General features: G+C 39.9%; 1 protein-coding gene across 2 annotated transcripts in view; it reads right to left on the bottom strand.

Annotated features, from left to right (window-relative positions):
• Positions 1 to 18,240, bottom strand: part of cbl (Cbl proto-oncogene, E3 ubiquitin protein ligase) — a 228,816-nt gene that overhangs the window by 83,540 nt on the left and 127,036 nt on the right. For both annotated transcript variants that reach the window (XM_072593489.1, XM_072593490.1), the window contains exon 4: positions 16,211 to 16,367. In XM_072593489.1, coding sequence (XP_072449590.1) covers positions 16,211 to 16,367 — 157 coding nt within the window. The remainder of the gene's footprint in view (positions 1 to 16,210; positions 16,368 to 18,240) is intronic.

The following is an 18,240-nucleotide window of genomic DNA, read 5'->3' as shown; positions in this document are numbered from 1 at the left end:
ATTAGATTGAGTGAATCTTTTGAAGAGTATAAATGCAGCAGGAGTATACTGAAGAGAAAAATCAGGAGGGCAAAAGGAGACATGAGATAGCTTTGGCAAATAGAGTCAAGGAGAATCTAAAGGGTTTTTGCAAATACATCAAGGACAAAAGGGTAACGAGGGAGAGAATAGGACCCCTCAAAGATCAGTAAGGCGGCCTTTGTGTGGAGCTGCAGGAGACGGGGGAGATACTCAATGAGTATTTTGCATCAGTATTTACTGTGGAAAAGGACATGAAAGATATAGAATGTAGGGAAATAGACAGTGACATCTTGAAAAATGTCCATATTACCGAGGTGGTGGTGCTGGATGTCTTGAAACGCATAAAAGTGGATAAAGCACCAGGACCTAATCAGGTGTACCCTAGAACTCTGTGGGAAGCCAGGGAAGTGATTGTGGGGCCTCTTACTAATATATTTGTATCATCGATAGTCACAGGTGAGGTGCACGAAGACTGGAGGTTGGCTAATGTGGTGCCACTGTTTAAGAAGGGTAGTAAGGACAAGCTAGGGAACTACAGACCAGTGAGCCCAACGTCGGTGGACGGAATCCTGAGGGACAGGATGTACATGTATTTGGAAAGGCAAGGACTGATTAGGAATAGTCAACATGACTTTATGCATAGGAAATCATGTCTCACAAACTTGATTGAGTTTTTTGAAGAAGTAACAAAGAGGACTGATGAGGAAAGAGCAGTAGATGTGATCTATATGGACTTCCGTAAGGCATTCAACAAGGTTCCCCATGGGAGACTGGTTAGCAAGGTTCGATCTCATGGAATACAGGGAGAACTCGCCATTTGGATACAGAACTGGCTCAAAGGTAGAAGACAGAGGGTGGTGGTGGAGGGTTGATTTTCAGACTGGAGGCCTGTGACCAGTGGACTGCCACAAGGATCGGTGCTGGGTCCATTACTTTTCGTCATTTATATAAATGATTTGGATGGGAGCATAAGAGGTATAGTGAGTAAGTTTGCAGATGATACCAAAATTGGTGGTGTAGTGGACAGCGAAGAAGGTTACCTCAGATTACAACAGGATCTTGATCAGATGGGCCAATAGGCTGAGGAGTGGCAGATGGAGTTTAATTCAGATAAATGTGAGGTGCTGCATTTTGGGAAAGCAAATTATAGCAGGACTTATACACTTAAAGGTAAGGTCCTCGGGAGTGTTGCTGAACAAAGTGACCTTGGAGTGCAGGTTCATAGCTCCTTGAAAGTGGAGTCGCAGATAGGTAGGATAGTGAAGGCGGTGTTTGGTATGCTTTCTTTTATTGGTCAGAGTATTGAGTACAGGAGTTGAAAGATCATGTTGCGGCTGTACAGGACATTGGTTAGGCTACTGTTGGAATATTGCGTGCAATTCTGGTCTCCTTCCTATCAGGATGTTGTGAAACCTGAAAGAGTTCAGAAAAGATTTACAAGGATGTTGCCAGGTTTGGAGGATTTGAGCTATTGGGAGAGGTTGAACAGGCTGGGGCTGTTTTCCCTGGAGCGTTGGAGGCTGAGGGGTGACGTTATTAGAGGTTTATAAAATCATGACAGGCATGCATAGGATAAATAGGCAAAGTCTTTTCCCTGGGGTCAGGGAGGCCAGAACTAGAGGCCATAGGTTTAGGGTGAGAGGGGAAAGATACAAAAGAGACCTCAGAGGCAACTTTTTTTACACAGAGGGTGGTACGTGTATGGAATGAGCTGCCAGAGGAAGTGGTGGAGGCTAGTACAATTGCAACATTTAAAAGGCATATGGATAGGTAAATGAATAGGAAGGGTTTGGAGGGATATGGGCTGGGTGCTGGCAGGTGGGACTAGATTGGGTTGGGATATCTGGTCGGCATGGACGAGTTGGACCGAAGAGTCTGTTTCCATGCTGTACATCTCTATGACCATGTGAGCAGGACTGACTATGCGCGCACTTATTGCTCATCCCTAAGTTCCTGGAGATGGCGGTGGTGAAAAGCCTTTTTTAACTGCTACAGTCATTGGATTATAGGACTTCAGATGGGTAAAACCATTAGTTTTCTTTTTTTAACTACTTTCAATAAACAAAGTGATCACATCACTTAAACATTTTACCATTAAATGCAGTTAGTACATCAGGAAGTAGCATGTACTAACACCAGAACATGACCTATTTCTATCTGGTGCTTGAATGATCATTTAAAGAAGTGAAACTTAGATGTCCATAAGAAATATATGACCTGGATTTGGTGCTTTCTGTGTGTTCTATTGTTTAATGTAATCTATGTTGTGATGCCAGCTGATGGCAACATTTGTCAAGTCAGATCCCAAAGTAAAGCACGGTTTGACAGATTATGGATTTTAATTTATGCGTATGTTTCAGAGTCACTGAACATATTCACAAGGCTGTCAACATTCTTCAATAAAAGAACACAAGTCTATTACACAAAAGAAAAAAAAACAAAGCTAGATATTACAATTTTAAAAGAATTTAAAGTAAACAGCAAAGTTCCAATCTTTACCACAGCAATATCCTTTGCAGATTCTCAATCTCAATGAAATAGCACTCATACCCTAACTCTAAATTGTTACTGAACTGATTCTTTCTAGTTTTGATAGCTGAGAGACTACTTTACAGTTTTGATCATTTGGATTCCTTTTCAGTGCTAATGACCTCAGCTTCTTTATCATTCTGACACCAAGAAGACTTGCACTCTCAAAGCATAGAAATCTCAAAATAACATGCCACGGCCTGGAGGTTTTCACATCTTCTGCTAGGATGAAACTATTCTTCTGCAGTGAAACCCAATTCTGAACTTCAAACTACTGTGACTCCTGACTCGATTGGTTTTCCTATATAGCCAACTTATGAATGCTCATACTTACAAATGCAATCCCATTCAGGTATGTATTAATATTCATTTACTTATGACCTTCAATTTTATGTTGTCAAGCACAGCGTTAACAACTTGCTTACAAGCTGAATTGTGAAAAGACTCTAGAATGGAACCCATTTGCATCGTACAGACTGTCTGTTCATTATAAAACATGCTTTGTAAAAACTTAAACAGAACTGAAAATGTGTTGCTGGAAAAGCGCAGCAGGTCAGGCAGCATCCAAGATTCTCCTGCTCCTTGGATGCTGCCTGACCTGCTGCGCTTTTCCAGCAACACATTTTCAGCTCTGATCTCCAGCATCTGCAGTCCTCACTTTCTCCTTAAGAACTTAAACAATTAACACCAGGTGCATAGTGATGGGAATTTAATTTAAGGTAATTTGTCTAGGAAATTACACCTTTAGTTCACTGTTCCACATGATTTTATGACCTCAAAAAAGTTGCCACCATGGAAATGAGCCCACAAATCTATTCACTTCTACTTTAAAATCCAAATTCCTAAATGACAATATATTATACATCTTTATCACACTGATATCTATTTTCAATTTCTGTGTACTCTAATGAGGTTAACACCATATTTGGGAGTAGCATGATATTATAAAGGACCACATTTTTTTGCGACAATTTAAGTTGGACTGCTACAACTGAAATACCAAGAGAAATGTACAACTTAAAAAGTCAACTGTTGCATTCTTCTTGAGCTGTGCAATACAATTGTGCTTTATGAAGCAGCAGAGTGAAATTGAGAGACTGAGCAGCAATGAGAACCTTTCAAGTGAAGAAAATTCAGTCAACAGCCCTCTAATTGACTGAGCTGCAGGATGTTAGGAACCTGTAAGTGTCAGGGAAACGGAGAGAGAAACATCCAGAGCTACAAACAGAAAGCATCCATCTCTCTTGCTCTCTGTGAGAAAAATACAGACCAAAAAACTTAAAAGAAAGAATTATAAAACAAAGAAATATGTAGGCCCATCTGAGTAACCAGTAAGGAATTACTGTAGCCCTATAGATAAAATTGTGTTACCATGGCAAAAATGAAAAGGACTGTGAGAAAATAACTTTTCACTTTGTGGTCTGGAGTTCTTCTGATAACCTTTTTTAAAACCACACCTACATTCTTTTTCTACCCAAAAGTTTGTGTGTTAAACCATTTGTTTTTTTGTCTGTCTTAATTGTGATTGAAAGCGAATAATTGAGGGTTTTGAAAGGATACAGTTTAAGTTGCATAGTAATAGTTTAGAAATGTTTTTGTTTCATTGTTCTTGTTAAAATTGTGTGTTACAAGAGCACTATCTTCCTGTTATTGACAAAACTTGGTGTGCATTGCTTTTGTCCTGAGTAGCAGTCAGTCAGGCAAACCAGTCACTGGATTAGTGGTGCTGGAAGAGCACAGCAGTTCAGGCAGCATCCAACGAGCAGCGAAATCGACGTTCTGGGCAAAAGCCCTTCTTTGCCCGAAACGTCAATTTCGCTGCTCGTTGGATGTTGCCTGAACTGCTGTGCTCTTCCAGCACCACTAATCCAGTATTTGGTTTTCAGCATCTGCAGTCATTGTTTTTACCCAGGCAAACCAGTCATTCTAGTGATCTCACAGAGATCCTATATATTAACACACAACTTGCAGAATAGTGGGGCATGATCATCAGTGCACTCTACCCAATTAACTCATAACAACATCAGCAAAATAAGCACTAACAATGTGGGGGTTTTTGGATCTAAATTCTCAATTGCATCCACGAGTAAACTCCAGGTTACGATCTAACACTGAATTTTATTTACTGTGCAGCTCCATTTAGACAGTTGAACATATTCATGCTCCAAAGATAGATCCGGAAATCACTTTAAATGCTTAAGTAAAGTTTTACATCACTCTTATTATAAACCTGTTGGTTTCTATACAGACAGGAATGATAGATGACCATAGCTACAACAGTCTAGACTGGAGGTGAGGCAAAAGGAATGACTTATGCAAGTGTGCAGATCTGGGACTGGAAGAAATGATAAAAAAAGGCCAATGTTATAACTCAATTTACTAAGCACAAAGTTAACTATAATCGTCAAAATGAGTCTGGGATTCCCTATTTCAAAAGGGCAGATTTCTTCTCAACAAGGATTACACTTTGATTCAGGTATATTCAAAAATGTGAATCTTATGTGATAAAAGTGACATTCAGAAGTGGCTGCTGTAATTGGTGGCTAATTTGCACTTCTTAATAGATCTCCAAATAGAGATAACTAATCCAAATACCTTCACAAATCCCATGTGAATTTGATTAAAATTTAGTACTTTAATTGTCAGATTAATTCTGTCTTTCACTGTGCATGCATAATGGAAGTTCATTTCAGTATTTGACGTAATTCATTCTGGTTGTTAGTTTGAAAGAGAAAAACGTGCAGGATTACAAAAGAATGTCACTAGGTGCGCTGCTTATTTGAAAATCTGGTGTAGACATGACAGGCCAAACGGCCATTTTCTGTGCCATAAAAACCATTCAATAACAAAACAAAAATGGGTTACAAGATTGAAATTTGATTACTGAAGATTATAAAGACTTGAGCCACCTGAAAGTGCTTTGCAGGATAAACTCACTAACCAAGTAAACCATTATAGGGAAACTAGAGTTTCTTAATTTTTTTTTGTTGTTCAGAATCAAAATACTTTTGTTTAATCACTGTGGGAACAATCTTTGTAGAAAGGAACATAATCCTCTAATGAACGCTTCAACATATTGATGTTTGATTATTGCACAGTAGTCACTGCTAAATTTACCCTGTGCAGTTACTCAATCTGTGTGCATCTGGTCATGCCTGATATTTCAAAGCTCCGTGTGAAGACAAGGAGATAATTTATTGCACTTGGATGATTTATTACTTTCTGGTCACTTGATGTTCTGCAAAGAGCAAATCTGTTCTGTTATACAGTTCCGGATTGTATTTATGGGAAACACTACATGACCGTGTAACAATAAAAGATATTTAAAAGCCCAAGTCATAAGACGACATTTCATATAGCATAATTTGGGTTCTTTCTTGAAGTGATTTGAGACACGATACTATGGTTGTAGGTGATGCATTTTGCCCTGGGTTTTTTTTAAAGAGAGTTTTTGAGCTATAGGTGCTGAGTTGTATCTTCTAAGCCAATAAAGCAAACAGCTTAAGAGGCCCTGGGGGGTTTTTTCTTACAAAGTTAGAACAATAGAAACAGCATGAATGGGTAGAGGCAGGGTTCCATAGAACAGTGTTTTAGTTTAGCTTTCAGTTGTTAGGGTTTGGAAATTGACTGTGGAAGCTGCTTCACCTCTCTCAGCCACAGGAAAAAGCTGGAGTTGTTTCACTGCCAGAATTGTTCTCTTAGTGTTTTCTCTTGGACTGGAGAAATGTCATATTTGAAACAATCTATTTTACTAAATTTACTTTTGCTAAGGGTGTGTTTATGGGATATTACTACATAGGAACAGTTGCTGTTTAGTAATTAAATAATCTATTACGCTAAGTTTCCAACAGTCAAAGTTATACCAATCCTTCCTGCTTTAGTTTGCATTTTAGCTGGGTATAAGAATAAAGCTTGTTTTGCTTAAAGTCAAGTAGCGTGACCAATTTAATTATATCAGAAACACTTCACCTTATACTTGCCTTTAAATAAGATAAAAGTTAGGATCTAGGCTATCTCCTGGATATGCTTGAAGGAAGTCCGATCTGATCCATAACAATGAGAAAAGAGAAGAAGAAAGTTCATTTGGAAATGTAATAATTTTAGGCCATTGGTGGGGCGAGGATATTAAAAAGACCAAAAAGAAAAGACTATGATAGGGTGACTATGATAGATCTGAGTGATTAAGTGACAAGCGCATTGGTGTTGCAAGGGGGAGGGAATGTTAATTTTTAAAAATACAAAACAAAAAGATGCAGTTAGTTGAGATACGAATGGCAGGATCATAAACAACTGCTGTTTCAAAGCAGGAAACAGGAGGGTGAAATGAAATCTGCAACAAAAAGGCAAACAGAATGAGGACTACAAAGTGAAAGAGAGGTGAAGGATTTTATTCAGGGAAATGGGGCAACCAAAATTTTGGTCATTAATGATGATCCAAAATGAGGCGTAGGAGAATGCAGAGAAGCAGGAAGTTGGAACACCAAACAGTGCAGGTAAGGAAGCAAAAATGCAGATAGCTGTACAGAATGAGGGTTTAAATCTAAAGCAATGGGGTCAAAGTAGAGCAGTGGGATGATGGGCAAATGAAACAGGAAACGAGCTACTGATACATTAACAACAGCGTTTATGAGGGAAAGCAAAGAGGAGAAGGGCAAGGAGTACAGTCATAGAGATGTATAGCACAGAAACAGACCCTTTGGTCCAACTTGTCTATGCCAACCAGATATCCTAACCTAATCTAGTTCCATTTGCTAGCACTTGGCTCACATCGCTCTAAACCCTTCCTATTGATATACCCATCCAAATGCCTTCTAAATACTATAATTGTACCAGCCTCCACCACTTCCTCTAGCAGCTCATTCTATATACGCACCACCCTGTACATAAAAAAGTTGCGCCTTAAGACCCTTTTAAATCTTTCCCTTCTCACCCTAAACCTATGCCCTCTAGTTCTGAACTCCCCTTCCCCAGGGAAAAGACCTAGTCTGTTTATCCTATTCATGCCCCTCATGATTTTACAAACCTCTACAAGGTCACCCACCAGCCTCCGACGCTCCATGGAAAACAGCCCCAGCCTGTTCAGCCTCTCCCTGTAGCTCAATTCCTCCAACCCTGGCAACATCCTTGTAAATCTTTTCTGAACCCTTTCAAGTTTCACAACAGCCTTCCAATAAGAAGGAGACCAGAACTGCATGCAATATTCCAAAAACGGCCTAACCAATGTTCTGTACAACATCACAACATGACCTCCCAACTCCTTTCGGCAATGCTCTGAACAATAAAGAAAAGCATACCAAATGCCTTTTTCACTATCCTATCTACTTGCAACTCTACTTTCAAGTACTTCAAGTACATGGGGGAAAATAACATATAATGGCAATAACAAATATTGAGGCTTCAGCAGAGCAGGGACAAGGTAATAGCAAAAGACAGGTATCTTCAAACATGAATCAAAAAATTTCATATCCCAGTAAAGAAATCATAGGAATGAAAACAGAATGTTAGCCGATACGGCAAGGAAGTGGAGTATACAAGTAGCTCTTTCATAGTATAACTGGGAGAGCATTGGTGAGAAGGCACCTAAAGTACTATGTATCATTTTTGGCCCACTTATTTAAGGAGAGATATACCAGCATTGGAAGTTGTTCAGCCCACATTGGAGAACAAATTTAAAAACATAGGAAGGAAGTCAGTTAGCGGTGGGACCTTATGGAGTGTTTGTAAATTTTAGATTAGATTAGATTAGATTACTTAGAGTGGAAACAGGCCCTTCGGCCCAACAAGTCCACACTGCCCCGCCGAAGCGCAACCCACCCATACCCCCACATCTACATCTACCCCTTACCTAACACTACGGGCAATTTAGCATGGCCAATTCACCTGACCTGCACATCTTTGGACTGTGGGAGGAAACCGGAGCACCCGGAGGAAACCTACGCAGACACAGGGAGAATGTGCAAACTCCACACAGAGAGTCGCCTGAGGCGGGAATTGAACCCGGGTCTCTGGCGCTGTGAGGCAGCAGTGCTAACCACTGTGCCACCGTGCCGCCCACACGGTGGCACAGCCTCCGACGCTCCATGGAGTGTATCAGAGAACAAAACCTTCCAGTGGTAAAACAAAAAGATTTGAGAATGACTTCTGGTTTGGGAATCTAGAACCAGTCTCAGGATTCAGGTAGTCCATTTTGGACTGAGATGAAGAAACATTGCTTCACTTAAAAGGATAGAGAACCTGTGTAAATATCCACCACAGAAAACTGTGGAGGCCAAGTGACTGGATACATTTAAGAATTAGATAAATAGACGTTTAGATTTTAAAGGCATCAAGAGGTATGGGGAGAAAGCAGGAACATGGCATTGAGATAGAGGATCAGCCATGAGTATATTGAATGGAGGAGCAAGTTTAAAAAGGGACTAGCGGCCTACTGCTGCTCCTTGTTTCACGTTTAGAAGTAGATTTTTGCTTCTCATTACATAAGCATACTTTCCCATGGATGAAACATTGGAACCAATTTAATGCACTTTTAATGATCTGAACAACTAAAATATATTATTCTATTGCAAACTACCTGAAAGCAAAAAATAATAATGGGCACAGGAAATAAATAAGAGACTACCAACAGGTGATTACTGTTGATAAAAGCACTGGCATAGACATCACGAGTGGAATTACCTGATTCTATTTTGTAATATTCTAAATCTCCAAAAGACTACTGAAGTATGCTTAAATTTCCAAACTGCAAAACTCTTTAAACCCACGGTGTCAACTCAAGAGAATGTGAATAGAGCTTTTACACATTGTATTATTTCATTGAAATGTAGAGCAATATTACTAACAAACTTATTTTAAAAATTTGATAAAGGAAATTTTGTACAAATACATTATCTGTTAGCAATATTACATAGTATGATTTCAAACACTTTAGAACAAAAAACTGTTAACACCGATATCAGAAATAAGTGAGGTATGAAAACAGGATGTGTAAAGTACCAAGGATAGACATGACAATTTGTGATTGAAAGGTATTAACACAGCCCTTGCTACTCTTCTTCACTTCACCCATGAAAATATATGCATTAATTAAGAGGTTTTACTGCATGGTTCTTGGGATATCAGGTGACCTCTGCCTAAAACAAGGAAGCCTATTTGAAAAAAAATTGAAATCCTTACTTAACAAAGACAATTGCAACTTTAACCATAGGAAAAAGTCTTTCCGCTACACAAATTCTATTCCTCAAGCATTTTTTTATTGTCTGGGATGCTAAGGGTGGGAAAGGGATAGAGGGCAGCGTTTACGTGTTCATGCTCAGAAGGCCAAGGCACATTCAATTTGAGTCAAACATCAGATGCAGAAGCAGAACACTTGGCCAGAATTAATTATTTCTAGAGAAGTCAATTTTTGATATTTTTGATAAATCAATTAAAAAATATATATCCTGACACCAACTGGTTCAATCTCAGTTCTGGAGGATGATTACTGGCCCCGAAAGGTTAACTCTGCCTTTCTCTCTACACTGGAAGAGTTACTCCAGAAATGTGTTTTGCTTTCAATCTCTATACTGGCTGTGATAGTTCAAGGAATAAAAAAAACAAAATGAAATGCTAGAGAAACTCAACAGATCCAAAAGCACCTGTGAATAGAGAAACAGCTAATGTTTTGAGTCCATTATGATTAGATTCCCTATAGTATGGAAACAGGCCCTTCGGCCCAACAAGTCCACACCGACCCTCCCAAGAGTAACCCACCCAGCAGACCAATTCCCCTACCCTGTATTTACGCCTGACTAATGCACCTAACACTATGGGCAATTTAGCACGACCAATCCACCCTTACCTGAACATCTTTGGACTATGGGAGGAAACCGGAGCACCCGGAGGAAACCCACGCAGACACAGGGAGAACGTGCAAACTCCACACAGACAGACAGTCACCCGAGGCTGGAATTTAACCTGGGTCCCTGGCACTGTGAGGCAGCAGCGCTAACCACTGAGCCACCGTGCTGCCTCGTGATTTCTCTTCAGAACAGTAGATAGGAGTCTTGCATTCTTATTTGATTCATAAGTGGTTTTGTAAACTTCTTTCCATAGCACTTATCTCAGATGAAAAGTGTACGGTTCTATTTGATACAGAGGAACCTCGATTATCCGAATATCAGATTATCCGAAGGAGATCTCGAGGTGCCGATAGAAACATTATATCAAAGTTGTGTTACCAACACTGAAAACAAAAGACGCAATCAATGATTAAAACTGAACTCCACTTCCTGAAACGCTGCCGAGAACACTCCTGGACTGATGGGAGTCCAGGCACTGTCAACAAATGACTGACTTCCCACCTCTCTCTCCACCCACACGTCACCTGGAGTTCTACACTGGGGTGTACCCTAAACCCTCTTCATCAGATAATCTCTCCAACATAGTCTGTACAGAGCAAAGGTGGAACCTGTCAAAAAGTTGCGGTAAAAAGTTGTGTGTGTAGCTAGGGGTGTGTGTGGGGGTGTGTGGGTGTGCATATGGGTGGGTGTGTGCGTGTGCGCGAGTGTGTGCACGCATGTGGATGGGTGGGTGGGGGGCAAGTTGGACAGGGTTGGGGGCGGACAGGGGAGGAGTTGGGGCAGGGTTGGACAGGTTTGGAGGGGTGGCAGTGTTGGACAGGGTTGGGGGTGGAGCTCACGCTCGGAGTGCTGCTGTCTAGTCTCCTGAATGGGGAAAACGCCGAGCCCCAGAGGAAAGGCACTTAATCAATTAATCGAATAATCAATTTCCGAACGAAATAGTGCCCTCCCAGCTCATTTGGACAATCAAGGTTCCTGTGAATTGTTTGAGAGGGATTTCCACAGTTAAAGTTTGCCTTAGTACATCAATTCCACAAGTTACTTGAATAAACAATTTAAACGTGACAATATAAGACTGCTGTTAAGTATTTTGCAATACTAAATTAAGCTCCATTTCTTCATCCTTTCCTTGCCAGCTTTTCTTTCCAGCCATGTAAATAGTAACGCTTGGATTTTTTACTGCATGATCGGTACTACCTGCATTTGATTCCTTGCTTTCTAAATAAAATAAACACATGTATGTGGGTGGCTCCCTACAACAGCAGGACTAAAATAGAAGCCTGGACAAATGCAAGTGGGCTTGCAGCTATACTAGCAATTTTTAAGAGGATTTGTAGCTCAGGTTGATGATAAGTATGCAAGTTAGCTCGCCAAGCTGAAAGATTTGCTTTCAGACATTTCGTCACCATACTAGATATCAGTGAGAATGTTCGGTGAAGTGCTGGTGATATGTCCTGTCTCTCTACTTATAGGTCTTGGTTTCTTAAGGTGGTGATGCCATTTCTGTTTTTTTTAAAGGGAGGGTAGATGGTATCTAAGTCAATGTGTTTATTGCTGGAGTCCTGGTTAGAATGCCATGCCTCTAAGAATTCTCGTGTTTGTCTTTGTTTTGCCTGCCCTAAGACGTGCGTGTTGTTCCAGACAGTGGTGTCCTTCTTTGTCTGTATGTATGGAAACTAGAGATAGCAGGTCGTGCCTTTTGGTGACTAGTTGGTGTTCATGTATCCTGGTGACAAGTTTCCTGCTAGTTTGTCCAATGTATTGTTTATACAGTTCTTGCATGGTATCTTGTAAATGACATTAGTTTTGCTGGTAGTATCTAATGGATCCTTTAGGTTCACTAGTCACTATTTAAGTGTGTTGGAAGGTTTGTGGGCTACCATGATGCCAAGAGGTCTGAGTAGTCTGGAAGTCATTTCTGATACGTCTTTGATGTAAGGTAATGTGGCTATAGTTTTTGATTGCACTGTGTCTGCTTGCTTGGGTTTGTTTCAAAGAAATCAGTGGATTGTGTTTAATGGGCATCAGTTTTTCTTGAAAACGTTGTACAGATATTTTGCTTCTGCTTTTTGTAGCTCTTGGGTGCTGCAGTGTGATGTAGCTTATTGAAATAGCATCTTGATGCAACTCCATTTGTGGGTGTTGCAATGATATTGCTTCTTAAGTTAAGTATTTGGTGAGTGTGTATTGTTTTTCTGTGGATGCTGGTTTGAAGCTCTCAGTTAACTGTACATTCACCTGTCATGTCTAGGGATGGGAGTCTTTTGTCATTCTCCTCCTCTTTTATAAATTTTATGCCTGTCAGGATATTGTTGATGGCGTTGTGTGTTTCCTCTCATTTGTCTGTTTTGTGATGACAAAGGTGTCATCCACACAGTGGACCCAAAGTTTAGGTTGGATAGATGGGAGGGCAGCTTGTTCAAGTCTCTGCATTACTACGTCTGCTATGAGGCTTGATATTGATGATCCCCTGGGTGTTCTGTTGATTTGTCTGTAGGTTTTCCTATTGAATGTGAAGTGGGTGGTGAGGCACAGGTCCACTAGCGTGAAGATGTTGTCTTTAGTGAGAAGGTTGATGCTGCTTGGTGTTTGTGGTCCTGGTTGTCACAGTAGTGATGCCAGTATTTCTTTGGCCAGGTTGATGTTAATTGAGGTGAAAAAGGGCTGTAATGTCAAAGGAGACCATTATTCCATCTTGGTGTCTTTGATGGTGTTCAGGAATTCTTGGGTTGAGTGAATGGAGTGGCGTGAATCTTTAATTAGGTGTTTTAGTTTTTGGTGGAGTTCCTTGGCTAGTCTGTATGTTGGTGTACCAGGTAGGGAGACTATGGGTTTGAGGGGAGCCCCCCAGGTTTGTGCATTTTTGGTAATCCGTAGAAGCGTGGCATGTTGGACTCATCTGGTTTCATATTTTGGAAGTCTGTTCTGTTTAATCCTCCTGATTTTTTTTAAGTCCTCTTAGGAAGGATGAGATTCTGTTTTGTAGTTGTAGGGTCATGTCAATACTGCTGTGAATATTAAAAGTACATAATTGGATTGGAAAATGGATAATAGATGGCTGTAGTCATGTAACATGGAAAAACAAATTGAGACCAATTACAAGAACAAAAACAGAATTTGCTGAAAAACATCTGCAAAGAGAAATTAGAGTTAACTTCACTGGTCCAATGACCCTTCCTCAAAACTGTTTCGACCCGAAACGTTAACTCTAATTTTTCTTCATGGATGCTGCCTAATGAAGGGTCCAGCCTGAAACATCGACTCTCCTGCTCCTCTGATGCTGCTTGACCTGCTGTGCTTTCTCCAGATCCACATTTTATCAATCCCCACAGATGCTGCCACACCTGCTCAGCTTTTCCAGCAATTTCTGTTTTTGTTTCTGATTAACAACATCCACAGTTCTTTGAGTTGTTATCTAGATCAACATATTTGCAACTTTTACAAGACTGATACAAGTCATTATCAGAGAGACAAACATGGCCAGTACTGTCAAGGAACTGACAATCCTTGCCTTCCAAACAGAATTACATAGTTAACTTTTGCAAAACCATTCACTCAAATGGGGTTTTTAAATTGCCCCTGCTAAGGTCAGATGCCCCCCGATGAAAGCAGCCAAAAGACTATATCAAAATTCAACAAAGGATTTAATAATTTTTAAAATTCTAATGCGAGTCAGGGCGGGGCATTATAGGAGATGATGATGCCAGTCCTGGATTAGAAAAAAAATTGTTTCACAATATTTTTACGATATTGCAAATGCCAGTTTAGACAAGGGGAATCTGCACATGAAAATAAAATAATGGCTTAAGATAATTAATCCTAAATATACTTTTCTACTCCTTTCCCTCCCTTTCACTTATCTGAAGGGCCTGCATTGTGCTCTATTGTTTATGTTCTATCTTCCCCTATTCACTTCAACCACTCATTGAAGTAGGGAGTTCTAAGTTCATGTCATTCTCTGGGTAAAATAATTCTCCCAAATTTCCTTATTAGACATCTTAATGACTTTCTTACAGTCATGGCACTTAGTTTTAGGCTCTCTACAAGTGTGAACATCTTTTCTTCAGCAATGCTATCACATTAGCAAGTTTTGAGAAGATTTATAGCTCAGGTTGAGGTTCTGGATGTAAGTTTGCTGGCTGAGCTGGAGGGTTCATTTTCAGACATTTTGTCACCAGACTAGGTAACATCATCAGTGCTTCACCAGACGCTCACTGGTGGTATGGTCCACTTGTTATTTGTGTGTTTAGGCTTCCTTGGAAACCCCAAGAAACCTAAACACAAATAAAAAGCAGGCCATACCACCAGTGCTTCGCCAGAGGCTCACAGATGTCATCTAGTATGGCGACGAAATGTCTGAAAATGAACCCTCCAGCTCAGCAAGCAAACTTACATTCATGCTATCACATGCATTTAAAATTTTAAAGATCTCCAGCAGGTCAGCCTTAGTCTTCTTTTTTGAGAAGACAAGTCTTCAGCTTGTTCAGTCTTTCTTGATTGTCACACCTTAATTCCAAATAGCTCTTGCATTTCAACAATGCTGCACAATAAAGCTGTGAATTTTACATGCAATGTTGTTAGATTTGCATCTATGTTGAGTAGATGGTCAGTGTGAACAATTATCTAAGTACTCCCATATTGTTCGATACGTGCTACAGGAGTAGCAATGCTCAAGTTCATAATAGAAAAGCAATTTATAATTAAATAGCAGATACCTCCATGGCCTGTAGATATACAAAATCTATTCATGATGAGAAGCACATACTGACCTTAGCTTTCACTAGTCATGAACAAACATTTGAAGAGGAAATGAACCGTCACTATTTGAACCCAGAGATAAATTGAAATAAACAGCCTTATGGAAAAGCATTTCATATTTCATAGTTCCAGCTCTTTCCTTCATTCTTGTAAAAGTGGTTTATCACCTAAGGAAGTAAAAGTCTTTGCGTAATAGAGTCATAGACTCTTCAGTCCAGTCAGTCCATGTTGAGCACAATCCTAAACTACACTAGCCCCACCTGCTTGCTCCTGGCCCATATCCTTCCAAACCTTTCCCATTTATGCACCTATCCAAACGTCTTTTAAACACTAAATGTACCCGCAGTCACCACTTCCACAGGAAGTTCATTCCATGTGCAATCCACCCTCTGTATAAAACATTTGCCCTACATCTTCTTTCAGAAAAGTCTCACCTTAAAAATGTGCCCCCTAGTCTTGAAATCCCCCAACTATGGAAAAGATAACTACCATTAACTCTATCTATACCGTTCATTATTTTATAAACTTCTATTTATAATCTCCTATGCTCCAGTAAAAAAATGTCCCAGCCGACCCAGCCTTTCTTTATAACTCAAACTTTCCATACCCAGCAATATCCTGGTAAAACTCTTCTAAACCCTCCCCAGTTTAATAATATCTTTCTTCGAACTCCTTTTTCGATCTTGAATAAATCAGTACCTAATTAAATGAATCAAAACTAACTGAAGATACCAATCCTATGTTCTCCATTTTCCATCCAATTTCCATAAACACTACACTCTCCATCCCATATGACCTTGGCAAATTGTAAACACTAGCTGAGGTATAGTTCTCCTATGCCAGCCAACTGTTCATGTCTGAACACAAAAGGTGAGCACATCATAAATCAGATCTTAACCTTAACAGATGCAAAAATATTTTCTACAAAGGTGGAAGGATAACATTCAGGAGCAGAAACTTTCTGTTGCTGGCCCAAACAAAAGGCAGGGCTAAATGCAACTTTGCAATTGTTCTCAAGACCATCAGTTTATTAGTCTTTTCATATGCGGATATACAGTACTTACCTGAAAAAGTCGAGTGAAAATGTCAAATTCAAAGACAGAGATGAAGTCATTGCATGTTAGATCGATAGTAGATTTCAAGGCCATGGCCTCCAGGCCAGAGGTGATTGGGTGAACATCATGTAAGGCTTGTCGAAAAACCTTCCAGTGAACGATTGTCCTAACACAAGGAGGAGAGGCAGGTCAGTCATCATAAAAATAACAATGAAGCAGTTTGGAATGCTGCACATTTTACTTTGGCATAATGCCAGTCTGATTAACTACAAGTACAATTAGAAGATGTTGGTAATTTCAATTGGCTGTCTTCTAACACACCCATCAGTCCGTTCCACCTGTTATTTAGGTCATTATAAAATGGTATCTATAGTACTTTGAGAAAGTGAGGACTGCAGACGCTGGAGATCAGAGTTTAAAAATGTGTTGGTGGAAAAGCGCAGCAGGTCAGGCAGCAGCAAAGGAACAGGAGAATTGACGTTTTGGGCATAAACCCTTCTTCAGGAATGCTATCTATAGTACTTTGTAAAGTTTATTCACCAAGTGGGTGCATCATTTTTATATATGCAGCTGACAGCAGCCACATAGTTCACATCCGCATTGTATAAATTACCCCATCCTCAGCAGACCACTGATATTGCTGACACATCACTTCTTCAGTGTTTACTTTCTACTGACAATTATGCCATGAAAATTCTTGAAACTGAAAAGTGAAGATAGAAAAGGGAAGAAACCCATGAGAAGTAAATGTTCCACCCATCAACTTGTCCCACAATGTACAACTATCACCAGTTGCTAAGTGGACAATTAAATCATGCTGCACAAGCATACCTGTGCATTGTAGAGTTAGATTTTCTTGGATTTTCTTTCTGTTCTTTGAGGAATTATCTGACCTACACAAACTGATTCTCTGTAAATGTATGCATCAAATGTATACTTGTTGTGCAAGGAAATTAACGACCACTGAAAGTAACTCTGTATCTTGCTAATTTGCTGCAGTCTTCTGCAGCTCCAACACTTAAACTAAATACATTTATAGAAAAGTTCACATCCACCCTTGTGGTGAAGTACAAGTACCAATACAGAAATTCTGCATTCAACTCTCATTTACTATTGATTTAACTTATCTTTGATGGGTAAAATTGTAACATTCTAAGCTGACTGTAAGGTTCCAAAAGTCGATGTTAATTTCCAGTTTTAAGTGATATCCAATGATGACTGCTAAAAAAAACCTGGACATCAGGCATCAGAATCTGAGTCAATTCTGATGCTCTCTATAGTCAAAAAGCTTGCTGCCACTCTGTGTAGCTAACACAAAGAAAAAAATTCTAAATACAACCAAGTCAAGGAACCAAAGCACTTGTAGCAGAGGACAGGTGAAAGACAAAAATCTAATTGATCTTGCTCTGAAAAACCTACACCTCGCAGATGTATCCACTCAATACAGTATTGGCAGGAGTGACCACTGCATAGTCACAGGTTAAATCCCATCTTCATATTGAGGAAAACGGCCATCACATTGTGTCTCACTGGAGTACCATCACAGTAAATGGGACAGACTTTGAATGCATTTCAAATTTAGCAACTCAAAACTAGCCATCTATAAAAGGTGCTACAGATCATCGGCAGCAGTGGCAAAAAGGGATTCAACCACAATCTTAAACCTCATGGCACATCTTCCATTCTATCATTACCATCAAATCAAATCATCAACACTAATTCAATGAATACATGCCAGAGACAGCACCAGGGATATATAAAAATGATGCACCCACTTGGTGAATAACCTTTACAGGACCATCTACATGCCAAAGAGTTGAAGCAACAAGATTCGGACAGAGCCAAGTGATCCCACAACCTAAACCTTGCAGTCCCACCTCACCAGTTGTGAATGGCAATGGACAACTATAATAAAACCAGGAGCTGCAGATTCCAAAATATCCCCATACTCAATAAAGGGGAGCCCAGCACATCAGTGCAAAAGACAAGTCTGAAGCAGTTGTATCCATCTCCATCCAAAACTGCCAAGCATTTTGACC

Source organism: Chiloscyllium punctatum, chromosome 23, assembly GCF_047496795.1.
Source record: "Chiloscyllium punctatum isolate Juve2018m chromosome 23, sChiPun1.3, whole genome shotgun sequence".
In the NCBI taxonomy this organism is placed as follows: domain Eukaryota; kingdom Metazoa; phylum Chordata; class Chondrichthyes; order Orectolobiformes; family Hemiscylliidae; genus Chiloscyllium; species Chiloscyllium punctatum.
Note: the sequence above shows the minus strand (reverse complement) of the source record. Positions and strands in the feature narration are given on the sequence as shown.